Genomic DNA, 18,248 nt, shown 5'->3' on the forward strand with positions numbered 1-18,248 from the left:
AGTTTAAGGGATCTAATTAAAATTTTCAGCAAGTGTAAGGGATTTAATGAAAAATTCAAACAAATTGAGGGTCTACTTAACTTTTTGATATATATAACTTTATTTTTAATGTGATTGCATCATTTTTTTTACTGAAATAAATTTATTCCCTATTAATGCATCAAATATACCAATATGCATGATCATCGTTTCTCGTTTGGCCCATAAACGCACCATAAACATAATATATATGCATAAATAATAGGTTCATAACTTTGAACATGACACAAGAAAATCAAATAAAACATGATAACAACATATAACAATACACAAATTATATAATACGAGCTATTAATATGTCAACATTAATTTATATAATCATATAATTACAATAGGTTAGAGTGTGAATTTTTTTTATAGACATACTAAAAATTGTAGAGTATAAAATTATAAAATTTTAGAGATACAAAATTAAATTGTTTATAAAATATAAAAAGAACCTAGATTATATGAAAGTTTTAAAATTTTCAGATACGATTTTTTTTCAACCCTCTATCCATCATTGATCATAATACTCAACACTAAAATTTAATTCCATGTAGGAACCCTATTGTTCAACCTAATTATCCTATCGTGGGATGAAAACATTGAGTCCATAATTTTTGTCTAACGACAAGTTTAGTCTTATATATTTATTTGAAACTTATTAAATAAATCTTATATTTTTAAATTTTGAATTAAATATTTATTCAATTCTTATTAATTTTGAAGTTAGATAATTAAACTCTTTTCATTGTCTATTTTTGAACAGTCTATTCTCTTAATCATTATAATTGTTTATGAGAATATAAGAATCAACGGGGATGAAGGTACATAAGGTTTAGGAGAGACACTTACCCCTTCTAAATTCTTTATCTAATATCATTTTAGATTCCTTTTAATTTAATAAAATTAAATATTCACTCTTTCTATTTTTTTAATAAATATCTAACAAATATTTATTATTGAGAACCACCCATTACTCTAACATAGTAATTATATATATATATATATATATATATATAACTGATATACCCTGACTTATTTAGGTTTATCCCAACACAAACATGTAGGGTAAACTCAATATCTAGCCTTCCACGAGTAGCAGCTACAACATCTGTTCAACCAACAGCTTGTTGGTTATATACATATATATATATTATGGTAGTCTTCATTGTAGGAGCATCCACCACCTGTCAATTACATGTCCCGATAAAATGAAAGAGAAGAAAGAAAAGGAAAAAAGTTATTGGTAGCAGGTGCCAGCAAAAGCTGTTTTGCCAACCTAATACTTAGCTATCAACACTATAAACTGCAATAAATATAGAATTATTAAAGCCAAAATCCAAGAGTAGAGGATTCCTAAGCATACACCCGTCTTTGTTTTGTGTTTTAGGTAGAATTCTCTTCTTTTTAGTAAAACAAACAGTCCACATTACCTGATTATTCTACAATTTCGTCTCCTTCTCTCCCTTTATTTACCCCTTTGGATCCTCATTACCCTCACCGGCCAAGACTGAGCGCAGCCTCCACGTCCAAGCGCCAAGCGAAACCACCCTCCATTTTCCACACATCACATGGCAACATTCTCGAAAGCTTCTCCTTCTTCCACGTATACTGCAACCTTACCTTGCATGAAAATTCAGTGCGAAACATAGGCAATTCTTGTTTCAACACCAGCCACACCATTATCTCCCGTGGTGGAGCGTCATTCGCTTCCGTTCCTACCATCAACATGCTCTTGTAAGCTCCGTTAACCCACTGAACCCTATGCAAACCATCTGATATAAAACCTGGACACGTGTCAGTCTCCAGATTCTTTATCCTTTCCACGTCCGTACTCCCTAACTCCCTCACTTCCATGCAACTGTCCGTCACGCTCTCCACCGTCACCCACGACTCCACCACCGTTTCCTTCCTCCTTTGAATCATCAACATCGTGCGATCGGGTTCTTCTACAACTCCCATGCGATCAAACCAACGGTCGTTGAAGTTCAAGTTATATAAATAAACTGGATCTTGATTTTCCTCCAAAACTCTTCCGTTATGATTGTTTACCGATCCGTTCCCTTCAGATTTCTCTGGTAATAACTGCAAAGTAACAATTTTTTCAGGATTCTCAGAAGCTTCATCGTGATGAAGTGGATCTGATGATGATCTTTTCTTTCTCCTCATATTATTCTTTCGAACCCTAACGTACTTTCGTTTAGCTCTTGGCTTATAAAGCAACAAGTTTTTGTTATCAATTCGAGCCCCATCGGTACCTGACTCGACGGATACCAGTTTAGGAGCTATCGGCCGGAATCTTAGCATTATCGAGTTGATCACCGTCTTATCTTGTGCACCATCCGTGTAGCCAACCATGCTCCACTTCACACCGCTGGAACCACCGCCAGAAAAAAAAAGATCAAAGCTTCTTCTACTTTCTTTCCCCTTCAAACTTTCCTCCCTTGAATTTCCGGGTAAAGGTTTTGTGTAGGAGAGGCGATAAGAATAGCGGCAAATTTACAGAGAACCAACACGTGGTCAGGGCAAAAAAAAAGGACATCTGAGTTTTTTTATTGGTTGAAATTTAAAGGTGGGGTCCACGTAAAAAGTAGATGGACCCACCGTAGAAACCAATGAAAAGAAGGTTAGTGTCCAGCAGTGCCGAAAGACAGGGGACACGTGGGTATAGTCTCGAGAGCGGAGTATATTTTACAATAAATGAAATGGGAAAAGAGCAGACGGAGGTTCGAGAATGTGGACACGTGGTCCTTCATCATTAGCTTTGTGACATCTAAAATCGGTGTGTGCACTATTATATCCTAATCCTTCCACTCGCTAATTCTCGCCGTGTACTTCACCGTTCAACTAATAACACTACCAAATTTCTCAACCATACTGGATAATGGCTACACCAGAAAAGTTGGAGGAAAAAATATAAAAAAATAAGATAAAATACTTCACTAAATTATAATTAATGGATAATTTTTGTGATTAAAATTTTAAAAAAATTATTAAATTTATTAAGTTATTATAAATATTTATAATATTTTGGATCAATCAAGTTGTCTCCATGGTTAAATAATATATTATTCAAGTACGAAAGTTATCAATGATTAAGAAATATTTTAAACATATGTTATAATTATTTCAAACTTTTCAAAAAAATATTTATAATATTTAATAAATTATTAACAAAAATGTTTTAATAATTATAAAAATTTAATACCTATTTTATAATATTTTAAATTATTTGATGAATTCAATTAGATAACTTTTATAAATAAATAATTAAAACGTTCATATGAATACTTTAATGACATGATATATAAAATATTAAAAATATATTGTAACACCACATTATAGGATTTTTTATATATATAATAAAAATTAAATATACATATAATTCACTTTGATAATAAAATTAAGTTTTAAATCTATTTATAAAAAATAGTTTTATTTTTTTTAATAAAGTTATTTCTTTTTAGTACATGATATTAATTTAATTATAAATTTATATATAGTGTAGGTACATCTAATAAATTACACTTTAACCATAAATGGAGCTAAAAATCTACAAATCAAATTGAAAAAATATATAATAAATTTCATATTATGTTAATAAATATAAATAATACATTAGTTGAAACTTGAATGAGTAAATGGAGTGAAGCGTTTACGTGGGAACATGGCGCGTGGAAAAGGTAATTTAGTGAAAGGAAACAAGAGAGGAGGAAGAGGGACGCGTGGCGTATTCGATAAAGATGTTGGTGAAGGATTTGTGACGCCATCGGATTTTATCTTGATTGTGGGATTGGAATAGGATGGGTGTTGTCTGCTGTTGCCACGTATTTTTCTTAAATTACTGTATATTTTATTTTTTTTACTAAAAAGACAATTACTGCTACTTTTCTCTCTTAATATAATATTGATAATTTTTACTTAACTAAATTAAACAAAGAACGTACATTGTTTATAATAATAATTATAATTATTTGTATTTGTTAATGTCTTTCAATTTACTTAAATTATATTTAATTTTATTTTTTGTGTGCAAAATGATAACTTTAAACTGAATCTTACGAGAAATTATTAGTGTTGTGATATAGCTTTTATGCTTTTAATTGAATAAAGCTTACATTGTATCGGTAACAAAATTATCTGATATATAAGTTATATAAATTTTGAATGTTATTTAATATATGGTGATTTTAAACCTTAAACATTTTATATTTCTAAAACTCTAAATAAAATAAATAAATGTCAAATCATAATAATTTATATTGTTAACATTTATAATATCTTATATAAATATTATCTAATATAAACGTTTTATATAATACCTAAATTATTTATAATTTCTTTAAAATTTAAAATTAAATAATTATTCTTAATCTAATCTCAAACCCACCGATATATATTATAAATCCCCCCTTCCCTCCTAATCTAATCTAATCTAATCTAATATTTATAACTATATAAATAACATATATATATATAAGGAAAATTATTTTTGTTTTAAAGCCCTATTGTTGTATAATATTTTGGTGAGGATAAATTACCTGCAGAAAGATGGGAATGGCTTAGAGTCCTAAAGTGAGGGCAGCCTTAACATCAAGCCTCCAAGCAAGCCTACCGGAGCTCATGTTCCACACGTCGGAAGGAACCATTCTCCACTGCTTCTTCTTTCCCTTTCCATCAACGTACTGTAACCCTACCCGGCATGAGAATGCACCCCGTCCCCGTGGGAACTCTAACCCTTCTTTCACCACCAACCCCACGGCGGTTCCTCCTCCCATCATTTTTTATAAGCTTCGTTAACCCATAAAACATGGTTCCAACCGTCGGATACAAAACTTAAACACGAGTCGTGCTCAAGATTCTTTATTCTCTCCACGTCCGTGTAGTTTTCCGTCTCTCCTTCATCCATGCAAGCGTCCGTAACGCTCTACACCGTCACACATGACTCCAGAACTGTAACCCTTCTTCCCCGGGAGACTATCGACGCCGCCTGATCCGACGACCCTACTGCTGCAACCGTTTTCTTCAACTTCAAGCACGGCGACTGTGGGTCATGAGATTGATAATTATCACCTACCGTCCGACTGATATCACAATCACCCCCAACCGTTGACTTCTCCAGATCAGCACTCTCTGGCATCAGCTGTAGAGTTACGGATCCCTTATTTCCTGCGTTATCTATTTTACCTTCATCCAAGGCTCTTCTCCTATTATTTTTTTGCAAACCCTAAAGTATTTTCTCTTTACTCTCTTGCTTGTAACACTCGTGTTCTTGTTACCAAACGATGACTCACCCGAAACTGAGTCTCCGTTCACAGGTTTTGGAGCGATCGGCCTGAATCTGAGCATTATCCGGTTGGTTATCGTCTTGTGTTGTACACCCCCAGTGCATCTCAGCAACTTACAAGCATCTCCACCCTCCATTTCTCGTTCTAAAGAAGTTAAAAGAAACCAAACAAACAAACCCTCTAGCTTTGTTTTATCTTAAATTTGGATTTTGTTTTCCCTTTTTTTTCATCAAAGGGCAAACGGCTTTGCCGGAGGTGAATCGATGATCATAGCGGTAGTAGTCGTGTCCAAAATCAGGGCACTCCACGTGTCCGATGACGACACTTTAAACAGTGACTAGATTTGATTGGTTGAAACCGACGGGGTGAGTTGCAGTAAAAGTTAGATGCTTTTTGCGTGTTTCGAAGCCTGTGATCGGCTCATCGTGTTACTCAATGAAAAATAAGTACGTGGCGAAAACCCGTGAAAAGGAACACACGTGGCTGCACCTCGGGAGAAGACATAAATATTCTGTTTGAAGTGGAATAACTTTTTCTTTTTAAAAAAAGAAAAAATAATATGGGCGGATGGATTACTCATTCTGAACACGTGGTGTTTTGTGATTTGTTATGAAAGAGAAAGCTCAGTTGACAGTCACTTCCACATTTCCTGCACTGAAGCGCGTGAATACAAACGTTGATATTATTTTTACTCAACAATAGGCTTGTGAATGAGTATAGTCGTATCACAAGTTATTTAAATTTTATTTAGTTAAAATTCGATCAAAATTTAAATTTAATAAGTTAAATTAAAGTGAGCTATTTAATATTTAATTAAAAAAATTTACAAAATATTAATATATTCTTTTAAATTTTTAAATTAAACTTTCAATAATTTTAATAATGTATTAATGGGATGACGGTACGATAGAGAACGCGTGGAAGGTGTGACAGGAGGGGCAGATCTTTGGGCATACATTTTTGATGTGAACGTGGAGGGAGGGGGTGATCGGGACATTTCTGTCCGCCTATGTTTTCCAATTTATCAGCGGTGTCTTCAAAGGTTATTTGACATAAGTGAGACTAATTTTCTCTAATATCTTTTTTTTTGATACCGTTTGAACAATATTTCTTAAAGTAGCATTTTTTCGGTTGAGATGGAGAAAGGCGTGTCTTCGGGGACGCGTCTTACCCGTGTTTTCGCTGAGTTAGATGTCACGTATGGAAGGCGCATCCCTGGGGACGCGTCTTTCGCCAGCTCGACTGTCACTTGTGGAAAGCGCATCACCGGGGACGCGCCTTACATTAAATGCCATAAATGCCCCCATCCGTTTTCCCTAACTACCCCTCCTCCCTTATATAAACCCCCTCAACCCTCCCTCATTCTTCATACCAAAATCATATTCTCCTCTCTTATATAACTCAAATTCTTCAACTATTTGAGTTTTAAATTTGTTATTAGTGGTAAGAAATTTATTTTATGTTAGTATTTTTTTAAATAGTTATTATATTTTATATTAATATATTTATGTAAATATTATTTTTTTATTAAAATAATATTTATATAATTATTATTTATTTAGAATTATTAATTTTTTTTGCTAATTATATTGTTTTGTCTACAGTTATAATGGAAAACGAAATGCTGTTGCGATTGGATATTGATCATATCTACAGACATTTTAGCGATATGGTAATATTTTTTATAATTAATGTTAATATTTAAATTTATTTTTATATTAAAGTTATTATGAATTTATATTAATTTTTATTTTTTATAATGTATATTATTTTAGGATACTAATCGTATTTTAGAGATTTTATTAAAAATTCACGTATACCGATACCGGAACGTATTTTGCCATATTTGGCTTCTGCCGGGTTCGGGTATATTGCAACAATTATAGGCGGTTGCAAACTCGAACCTGTCCTAATTTCTGCACTGGTTGAGAGGTGGAGGCCCGAGACACACACTTTTCACCTTCCATGTGGAGAGGCCACAATTACATTGGAGGATGTCTCTATGCATCTGGGGCTTCCTATCGACGGAAATATGATGTGTGGTATGGCGGATGGTGATTGGCAATCAATGTGCATTGATTATTTTGGAGCTGCTCCGCCAGAGTTTAATGGAGGTAGAATAGCTTTATCTTGGTTGAAAGCTAATTTTGAGGTTTTAAATGAAAATGCTTCAGAGGATCAAGCAAAGGCATGTGCTCGGGCATATATTCTATGAATAATTTGAGGAATATTGATGCCCGACAAATCTCGCAACCAGGTGCATTGTATGTGGTTGCGGTATCTGATCGATTTTGATGAAGCTGGAAGATATAGTTGGGGAGCTGCTGTTTTGGCATTTCTCTTTAGAGAAATGTGTCGGGCGACGAATTATAAGAAAACTGCTATCGGTGGATGTCTTCTGCTTCTGCAATCATGGGCGTGGTTCCGCATGCCTTTCTTATGCCCGATCGTGAATGAACCATGCGTATTCCCCTTATTGTTGAGGTAATTTTCGAACTAAATTTTGATTTAAATATTTTCAATTAAATAGGGTTATATTTAGTTTATATTATAATTCATAGGTGGTCGATGAAAAGAAAGGACCATAAAAGTATACCTACTGGGTTAGAGGAAATTCGTTTACGTATTGATACGAAAGCTGAGTCTGAGGTATGTTTTTAAATTTGTTTAATTATTAATATTTTAATTTAAAATGCTAGATATAATTAGAATATTTTATTTATTTGAATTGTATATTTATATTTCAGTTTCAGTGGATACCTTATGCGAGCGATGAAGTGAAAGCTTGCATCCCACCCCACCTTAGTAGGTCATTAGAGGTATGGATATCAGTTATACCTCTTATATGTTATGCTATTATTCAGTGGCATCCAGTTGATCGCGTGCTCCGTCAGTATGATTGTACGCAATATATTCCTGGAGCACCTAGGAATTTAGACGACGTGCATAACATAGATAGACGAGGAAAGAAAGATGTTAACTGGGTGGTGAGACACAGAGATTGGATTGCGCTTTGGGAGAACCGATATACACTGTTGGCCCCTCGACAATATTACGCTGAAACTGGTCATATGGTTACGGATAACTATATGGACTGGTTTAATGAAAATGGGAAGCCGTTTCTACTTTCGGCGGAAGCACGAGGGGTTAACATTCCTAGGTGCCGAGAAAGACGTCAACTGTCTCAATATCATCGTCCCCCGACGCGTGGACGGAGAGAAGGCGCTATCGGTTCTGCATCAGTCCCACCACAACATCCTTATCCGTCGATGCCGCATGGGTACATGCCCAGCCCTCCACTTCATATGCCAAGCCCACCAGTTTATATGCCATCTCCGCAGGGTTACATTCCGAGCCCGCAGGGATACATTCCGAGCCCGCAGGGTTACATTCCTAGCCCGCCAGGTTACATGCCTAGCCCGCAGGGTTTTATACCATATGGAGGTGCATATACGACTATGTTTAATGATCCAGCATATGGTTCATACGCATCTTATTTGGCTGGTGGTGCTTCTCCGCAGACACCTCAATCTCCATCTGGATCACAGACATCGATGCCAATGTTTCCACAGTTTTCACAGTTCCCGGGGAGCGGTGGGATTGTTACTAGCACTCCTCAAGGGTCGTTATTTTATATAGGCCCTTCAGCCCCTTCAGCATCATCTACACCAAATGAAGAAAATGTTGCTGATGATGATAGTGAAGATGAGGAGACTGAAGAACAAGTTCCACGAAGAAATCATCCATGAAATAGAAAACCACCGCCATGTGGAACTCATTCAAGAAGACGACATCAGTGATCCAATTGTATTTAATGTTATTTAAATAGTTATATTTCATAATTTTATGTAATTTGGTTATGTTATTTAAATGTTTCATGGTTGTTATATACATATTTTTAATGTTATTTTTTATTCACATTTAACATTAAATGTTTGATAAATGTTTTTAAAATACAAAATATATTATTCGAAATTTAAAATAAAAATAAAAATAATATTATTCGAAATTTAAATTTAAAATATAAATTATAGTATTCGAAGTTTAACATTAAATTTCAACTTAATATTCCAATTGTATTTGAAATTAAAAGTTATATTCCAATTATAGTTCACAATACTTAAATTGAAATTAAATTTATTAATACATATGATTTTATCATTAACATATATATTAAAAACGTATACATTAAAATCAACTTATGTTGAGTTAATCGATCGACGGAATCGGCCAAGAGGGGGGTGAATTGGCAATTAAAATTTCGGTAGAAGCTTTTGCAGAAAATTGAAAAGAGTTGCACAGCGATTTAGAGTGGTTCGACTTTCTCAATCAAAGTCTATGTCCACTACCTTAGCTATCCACACTAAGGATTTTCCATAAATTCACTAATTTATTTTTCTTTTGAGGACAAAGAGTAACCTTACAAACCCTCAAGAATTATACCCCAAATTCAGGGGGGGAATCGGTACCCCCTTGGGGGGAATCGGTTCCCTCTGAGTAATCTGGAATTTTTGGCTTTGAAATGGTTCAAAATACTTTGAAAGATTATTTTGAAATTGTTTTAAGATTAAAACTTAATTTTTACACTTAAGTAAGGATTAAAAATGATTTTTGAAATATTTGGAGTAATGTTTTGATATTCGAATAATTATATCGAATATACTTAGGAAATCATTTACTGATATATCTAGTGTCCCCGAGGGACATGAGTGACATAATAGGGCAATGATAACATATTCTCTGACAAAATAATGGAAGGCGCGCCCCCGGGAACGCGCCTTCATATGAATAGTGAAATAATAGGTACTGATATATCTAGTGTCCCCGAGGGACATGAGTGATATAATAGGGCAATGATATCATATTCTCTGACAAAATAATGGAAGGCGCGCCCTCGGGAACGCGCCTTTATGTGAATAGTGAAATAATAGGTACTGATATATCTAGTGTCCCCAAGGGACATGAGTGACATAATAGGGCAATGATAACATATTCTTGACAAAATAATGGAAGGCGCGTCCCCAGGAACGCGCCTTCATGTGAATAGTACTCCGATTATAGACACTATTATATGCAACATATTATAAACTTTCAAAACAAACTTCAGTTCACAAGCTTTCAAATTCTCAAATTCCCAAACTCTAAATTCTCAAATTCTCTGAAAATGAGTCGTCTTTCTGCTGTTGTTTTGTATGATGGAGAAATTAAGGAAGCTGAAGAGGGGGTTGTTTTTGAGTCAGATCATTATATCCCCTTACCCTTGAAGAGAAACATCACAATTGAGGAGTTAATCACAAAAATTTCGTTAAAGATTCGTGTAGCAGGCCAGAGAAGACTATATTCACTTTAGTACAGATTTCCTACTGAACTTTTTCCGCTCACGTATACATCATTTCAGCTTTCAAACGATGATGATGTTTCTATGATGGTTGATGCTCATATGGAGAGTTCACAATCTCTTATTGAAATGTATGCCACTTTTATTGAGGTTCATGCAACTCATGGTCTCTCATATTCCTCTCACTTTGGCATTGCATATCAAACTGATCAAGTTGATAGCCCGACACAACTGATCTGTAATGATTTTACATCATTAATGGCGGATCCAACGCCAGATACCATGTCATCAAGTTCAATAGGAAGGCATTCATCTGCAACTGCTTATGATCTCAACCCACGTGGCTTCACCAATAATCCATATGGCAACATCTCTTTTACTTCAAGGGGCAGACATTCATCTGCCAATGTTTTCAACTTACATATGGAAATGCCAACGAGACGACAGTCTATTCACATCCCACATGATACAATGACCTCAAGTTCAAGGGGAGGGCACGCAAGCGGGAACTTATTTGACCTCAACATTGGATTATCGGAGGAACCCTCATCTCCACCAGAAGAACCTCTTCGGGAGCCAGGTGTAGATGGTGTTGAAACGGGATTATTCGTTGAACCTGACTCACCACAGTTTAACGTACATTCTGATGATGACGAGGATGACATTCCGATAAATACAACACCAGCCGAACTTCCTGCACATATGTATGAGGTCGATTATGATGCAATGTATGAGCCTGAATTTCCATATCTTCCTGATGTTGGCAACTATGGACTTCAATCATTAGTCAATGACGGTACTTTACATATTGGAATGGAGTTCGCATCGAAGGAGGAAGCAATGATGGCAATAAAGAGTTACAATATTTGTAACTCAGTTAAGTCCCGAGTTGATCGATCTAACACGGAGAAATATGTCTGTTACTGCGTCCAACGTGACAACGGATGTCAATGAATGGTCCGTGTATCAAAGAGGAAGAGGAAGAACAACTTATGGGAACTAACTAGATACAACGGTCCTCATACATATTGTGCAACAGGTATAAACCAGGATCATCCCAACTTGGACTCCAACATTATTTGTCAACAATCATGCCCATTGTGAAGAAAAGTTCTCATATAGCTGTTGCAGTGTTGATTTATGCTATACAGTCACAATATGGGTACACTGTCTCATATAAAAAAGCGTGGTTGGCAAAACATAATGCCATTTGCAAACTTCATGGCGAATGGGATTCCTCTTACAACGAGCTGCCCAGTTGGTTTCATGTTGTGCAAAGACTTAATCCCGAGACAATTGTTGAGTTCGAAACTCAACATCATTACGTGAATGATCGAATGGTTCGCAATCGCTGCCAATTTTACCGTGTCTTTTGGACTTACCCTCAGTGTATTAATGCAGTCAAGTACTATAAACCAGTTGTCCAAATTGATGGTACTTTCTTGTATGGGAAATACAAGCAAGTTTTATTATTGGCTGTGGTCCAAGATGGAAACCGCAATATTCTTCCTGTTACGTTTGCCCTCGTTCAAGGAGAAGACACTGAGTCTTGGGCTTTTTTCCTTAAAAATTTACGTTTACATGTTGTCACCAGGGAACGAGTATGCATTATTTCAGACCGAGGAGCCGGGATAAAAGCAGCAATGGAATCTTTGGGTACAATGTATAGACCTCCACATGTTCAACATCGTTATTGTGTCCGTCATATTGCTGCAAACTATTACAGAAAATACAAGAAGAACGATGAACGTCAGTTAGTCGTGCGGATGGGTATGTTACTTTTTCCCAATTTTTCTATCAATTTCTTATTACTTATTTATACTTCATATTAACTATTACATATTCCTAATGGCTTAGGTTACGAACTCTTACCTCAAAGGTTTGAGTCGATGCTACAAGAGCTGTTTGGCAAAAATAAGAAGGGGTGCGAGTACATTATGGACATCAGCAAAGAAATGTGGACAAATGCATATGACGGGGGGTATCGCTATGGTCATATGACAACAAACTTGGCTGAAGCAATAAATTCAACCTTAAAGGGGACGCGTCATTTACCAGTCACGGCGTTGGTTAAAACGACTTATTTTCAACTCTTTGCAAAGCTCGGTGGACAAGCTCTTACTTGGATGCAAAACGGACATATTTACCACCCAAGACTAGTAGTTGATTTACAGAAAAAAGTGGCTGCATCAAATGGGATGTTAGTTACAAATTTTTCTCGCACCCGTGAATTGTTTCGTGTAACCGAAATGCCACGTCCGCTGCAAGGGATTGGAGCTTACTCTTTCAGAGTTAATCTGCAAGAGAGGTGGTGCGATTGTGGTTTCTTTCAAGCACTCAAATATCCATGCTCTCATGTCATTGCTGCTTGCTCACATTCGCATTTGGACTACAAAAATTATGTTGATCCCGTATACCAACTTTCACAAGTATTCAAGGTATATGAATTTGAGTTTCCGCCCATAGGAAACGAAAGAGACCCAAATGAGATTCAAACTTGGCTTACAATTGTACCAGATCCATTGCTATTGAGGGACTCAGGTCGTCCAAAATCTACTAGAATACATTGTGATATGGATATTCGGGAGAAGTCAACAGAACAAAAACGATGTGGGCATTGTAGAAACATCGGGCACAATAGAAAAAAATGTCCAGCTCTGTTATCATCATATAACCGTTAACTCTTATGTAATTAATATTGTATTTAAATGAATGTTTTGTTTCTAATAATTAATGTTATTGCATTTATATAATTTGTCAATGTATGTACACCTAAATAATTTTTTTAACTTTTAAATACATAAATATTTTTAATATATTTATTTAATATAATAATTAATATTATTAGTTATAATTTTTTTAAATATAATAATAATTCCACCTTCTAAATAGAGAAAAATATTAAATTAAACAAATTAAAAGTTATTAAAAAATTTATGTATGCGATGACACATTTCATGTTCTGATTGGAGGATTAAATTTATTAAATTAAATTTTCAATAAGACTAATTTCATAAAATATGTAAGTCTTGAAGATTAAATATGTAATTATACTAATTTATTAACTTATGCATCAATATTTCGTTAAATATTGATATGAGATGACTAGATTGATAACATTTAAATAATTAACTAATAAAATTAATAGATCGATAATCAAAATAAAAAATAATAATATAACCATATGTGTAATATTATAATTTCATACATTTTTCCTATAACTATAATAAAGTCAAAACTGGTTTTCATATATTGTTATATCATATTAATGTAGATAATTCACTCCACCTTTAACACACATTAACAAAATACATTTGATAATTCTTACATTATAATCGAAACACTTTACATAATATATTATTAATTTAATATAATAAAAATAAAATATTTATTATTAAATAAAATACGTGGCAGTCGAGCTGGCGAAAGGCGCGTCCCCGGGGATGCGCCTTCCACACGTGGCATCCAACTCAGCGAAAACACGGGTAAGGCGAGTTCCCGGGGACGCGCCTTTCGCCAGCTCAACAGAAAGGGTGCTACTTCGGGAAATATTGATCAAACGGTGTCAGAAAGGGGATATTAGAGAAAATTGGTATCAGTTATATCAAATAGCCGTCTTCAAATGAGGCTTAAAACTCGAAAATGTCCATAATAGTCTTCAGCCGATCAAATATACCATCAAATGGGTAAATTACAATAATGGTCCTTATACTCTTAAGTATCTCACATATTTGTTACCATAATATATTTTTTCAGAATTGGTCAATGACTTTCATCATTTTATTTTGGTCAACAATTGTTAAACATTTAATGAAAAATATGATTGGGCTCTCTTGGGAAAAAATGGATATTTTAAAATTTTGATGCATATTTTTAATGGATAAAGATAACAATTCCAATCATAAAGTTACGATTTTATACTCTGTTCTGTAAGACCTTTGCAATGGTGAGAAACTGATATTCAAAGTAAACTGATTGTGAATTATGTCGAGAAAAATGGAAAGCTTATATCCCACTTTGGTGGGATACCATGCGTGGAAGGTGCTTATATATATGAACTTACTCGCGTGCAGTTGTAAGGGGTGTAAATTGGAGTAAATCTAAATTTGATGGGGTTGAGGGCGCACCTTAACGACGTAGACGATGTGAAATATCCAGACCGAACGGGGCTTATGGATATTTTCCTTAATAAATGAGCATATAGTACACAAACAAGAAAAAAGAGAAGCATTTGGCATGAGGCATAAGCTTTCAATGACATTTTATTTCAAACGGAGGTTTAATGATTGTATACTCGATGATCAACCATTTCGCTTAAAGAGCAAAACAACAGGTGATTTTTAGTTCACCGATTCCATTCATGGATACATAAATGACATATCTTACTCCGCAATGAGAACAGCGATTCAAGTATTCAAACATAAGAAATAGCATCGGAAACCATAACTAAAAGAAAGAATGAAATTCAAGCAAAGAAGAAGAATGATGTGTGCACACCGAGTAGCATATTTCTTCACAACCCAAAAAAACAACTCATTAGGTTAGTCCATGACCACCAATTGGTCAGAGAGGGAGGCTAGTTGACAACATCAACAACCAGCTTGCGAGATTTGAGAACAGACCACCTCAAGCGGCGGTAGTAACCAGCTTGAAGCAATGCCAATGATAATAAGAATATCCATTTAAAACCCATCTGCATTACAAGACGGAGATATCACAAATTATTATTTTTTAAACGTCATGAAAGATTCTTTTATGATATAATACTCACCAGCTTCCTTTCTTCCATTTCTGGTTCTGCTGCCCATGACAAAAATGTCACCACATCTTTCCCCATCTACACCATATGACAACAATATTCAAGTGTGCACATGTGCATATAATATGCAAATACTTAGGAGGGTTCTCAAACCCATAGGGAAAATGAACGAAACAGAAGGTAGAGGCCGACCTGAGCCTCAGTTGCAGGCGTGCCATCTTCATACTCTACAGCACCATCAATAAGCATTTTAGGCATGGCAATTGCTCCCACGGGAAAGTAAGGGTTATAGTGTAACCCCCCTCGAATCTACAAAATTGAGAAATGAGGACTTTAGGGATTGATCTCAACAAAGAACATTCAGTCGTGGCTAACTATTTGCAGCCTGCTATTAACATCAAGTGTACACGTGCGTTTACGTGCATGTGCCAAACACTTGCATACAAAAGCTATTCGACAAAAAAGAACAACAGTTCAGTGTAAATCAATGCTTCAATCTGAACTATACAGTGACAGAAAGACTTGGGCCTTGCATTTAAAACATACCGTCTTCACAAGACAAGCTCATTGATAAACAGCAATTAAATTATCCAAATTCAAAAAGCTATGGAACGTCATCCTAACTTCAGACCCACATTGTATCTTCTGATGCCCACTCCCAATTGCCAAATATATAAATATGCAGTACCTTTGTACAAAGCTATACATATTAGATGTTTGAACATAGTGTAGAGCAGAATTTTCCGTAACACCCGCAGGAGGATCATGGTAACCAGTTAGAAGAGCAAACACATAATTCTGACCATTATGACGAGCCTGAAAAAATAACCAAGTATGATGTCTTGAGGATATATAACCGATAACTTCCACAGTGATCTAAAAAGGAAGGCAGGAATTACTTTGGTAATGAGAGTTAGATCTGGAGGATAAGCTCCTCCATTTGCAAACCTAGCTGCTTGTTCGTTTGCATATGGCTGAGTGAAGCGGTCACTGAGTTTACCCGGACGAGTAAACATCTCGCCCTCATCATTAGGACCATCAACCACTTCAATCTCAGCTGCCATAGCCTTCGTCTCCTCTTCCGTATATGCAACGCCAACCAAATCACGGTATGATATTAGAGACATAGAGTGGCAGGATGCACAGACTTGCTGGTAAACCTGGTGACCACGACGAATCCTGATCATGCAAAATCATTCTCACATTACGAACATTATGGTAGCAAGAAAAATCAAATATTCGCAATGGTTAACCTAAAATTACAATTTACAACTACAATGCAAGACTCTAAATAGATTCCCTCCCTTTCACTGAATGGAACTTGAGAGCTTAGACCGATGTAAAGGTTTTTCCTTATGAGGAGAGTAGAAAACAATAGGAACTAAAATTAAAGAAACCGTTCCTAAAAAGAAGACTCGATGGCCCCTGATTATATATATTGAAATCATCAATGTTTGTACTTGGATCACGTTTTTAAGTAAAGTTAATTCACTTTTGTGCATATAACCAAAAAAATTAAGGACAATCATAAAACTCACGAGGTATGGTCATATGAACCGAGGATGCCCTGGTGAGGCCAAGGATAATTTGGAACTCCTAACCCGTGTTCTGCCTCATCAGCAGATGCTACTGTTGCAAAACCTAATAAACCAGTAACACCAGCTCCAATGAGTGCAACTGTCCTCATACCAGCAGAACCAGCATCGTCATTAGCTTTCCTTGATGTAAACCACGATAAAGCTTGAACCTGAACAATAATGAATAACAAGTATTGACAAGTGGCAGAAAAATATTACAGGTTAAATTCTATAAAACTTTCATTATTATTCAGAGATGAAAAGACACTACAAATTTAACAAAAACTACGTAGTTTACAGAGTCTTCATAAGCTCACTCCATTAACAAGCATGATTTTAATGAAGGAAAACTAGGAAAGAAACTTACAGCAGAGTGAGATTGAAATTTCCTCCTTAAAACCTGGTGGATTAATCCTCCAGCCATTTCAGTTAATATCCCTGAAAAATCAGTTGAATCTAAATAAGCAAAATCATATTTACGAACAAAATTCCAAAGAGAATATCAAGGACCAAATGATATTAAACAGTGAATCCATACAATATATTCTAACTAGTCGAAAAATATTTTTAAGTCAAGTAATCATTAATTCTCCACACAAAAAAAAAAAGGAACTTTAGAGCGTTCAAACAACTGGGTACCCATAAAACCAAAGGATAAAGGTGAAAACGCAAATACCGGTCAGTTTTTTGTTGTTGCATAAACCCAATATAAAAAATAGCACAAAGAAGCTAGAAAAGGTGAGGTTTTAAGATTAAAAGGGGAAATGTAGAAAACCCTAGAATAGGGGATCGGGGGAGATCCAACAACTATGGAAGAGAAATAACTTGAGAAAGAGAGGCGTGAGAGAGAAAGAACTAACTCGAGAAAGAGATCGAAGGTCTATCACGGAGAAGTGGCGGTCAAAGGCACCGGAGGCTGCTTCACAGATCCAAGGGAAAATAGAGAAATCAGCTGAATAGTAGGAAGATAACAAAGAACAAATTTTGTAAAGAGACTGGAGATTGATTTCGTTGTGTGATGGAAAAATATCCGGATTTAGACCCGATTAACGATTCCATTTTTTCTTTAATTTGGACGATAAAAAAGTGATATCTCAGCTATTTATATATTTTAACCTCATCCAGGGTTAAAATACGAGTGTACAGATAAGTAATAGATGATGATTTTATAAATTTTAATAATTAATAAACTATAAATATAACACCATATAATTTAAAGATCATTTATATATTTTACTCTAAATTAATTTAGATCCGATTAA

At 35.1% G+C, this 18,248-nt stretch overlaps 2 protein-coding genes across 4 annotated transcripts; both read right to left on the bottom strand.

Moving 5' to 3' along the window:
* Positions 1 to 1,521: 1,521 nt before the first annotated feature.
* Positions 1,522 to 2,382, bottom strand: LOC120140308. Its single transcript, XM_039155300.1, has one exon. The coding sequence runs from the start codon at positions 2,380 to 2,382 to the stop codon at positions 1,522 to 1,524; it is 861 nt and encodes a 286-aa protein (XP_039011231.1).
* Positions 2,383 to 14,968: 12,586 nt separating this feature from the next.
* LOC120140381 (cytochrome c1-2, heme protein, mitochondrial-like) lies at positions 14,969 to 17,873 on the bottom strand. Of its 3 annotated transcripts, none has more exons than XM_039155371.1 (8): positions 17,859 to 17,873; positions 17,354 to 17,428; positions 16,948 to 17,156; positions 16,309 to 16,588; positions 16,154 to 16,225; positions 15,602 to 15,718; positions 15,422 to 15,487; positions 14,969 to 15,343 (listed from the first exon to the last, which is right to left on the bottom strand). In XM_039155371.1, the coding sequence occupies exons 2-8, from the start codon at positions 17,408 to 17,410 to the stop codon at positions 15,227 to 15,229; spliced, it is 918 nt and encodes a 305-aa protein (XP_039011302.1). In that variant the 5' UTR covers positions 17,411 to 17,428; positions 17,859 to 17,873; the 3' UTR covers positions 14,969 to 15,226. The 3 variants fall into 3 exon arrangements, 2 of the variants coding, with proteins under 2 accessions (XP_039011302.1, XP_039011301.1); XM_039155370.1 differs by having other exon boundaries at positions 17,354 to 17,424; positions 17,847 to 17,865; XR_005517720.1 differs by having other exon boundaries at positions 15,271 to 15,343; positions 16,098 to 16,225; positions 17,354 to 17,424; positions 17,847 to 17,866.
* Positions 17,874 to 18,248: the final 375 nt, after the last annotated feature.

The sequence above is a fragment of the Hibiscus syriacus genome, unplaced genomic scaffold, assembly GCF_006381635.1.
Source record: "Hibiscus syriacus cultivar Baekdansim isolate YM2019G1 unplaced genomic scaffold, ASM638163v2 tig00110783_pilon, whole genome shotgun sequence".
In the NCBI taxonomy this organism is placed as follows: Eukaryota; Viridiplantae; Streptophyta; class Magnoliopsida; order Malvales; family Malvaceae; genus Hibiscus; species Hibiscus syriacus.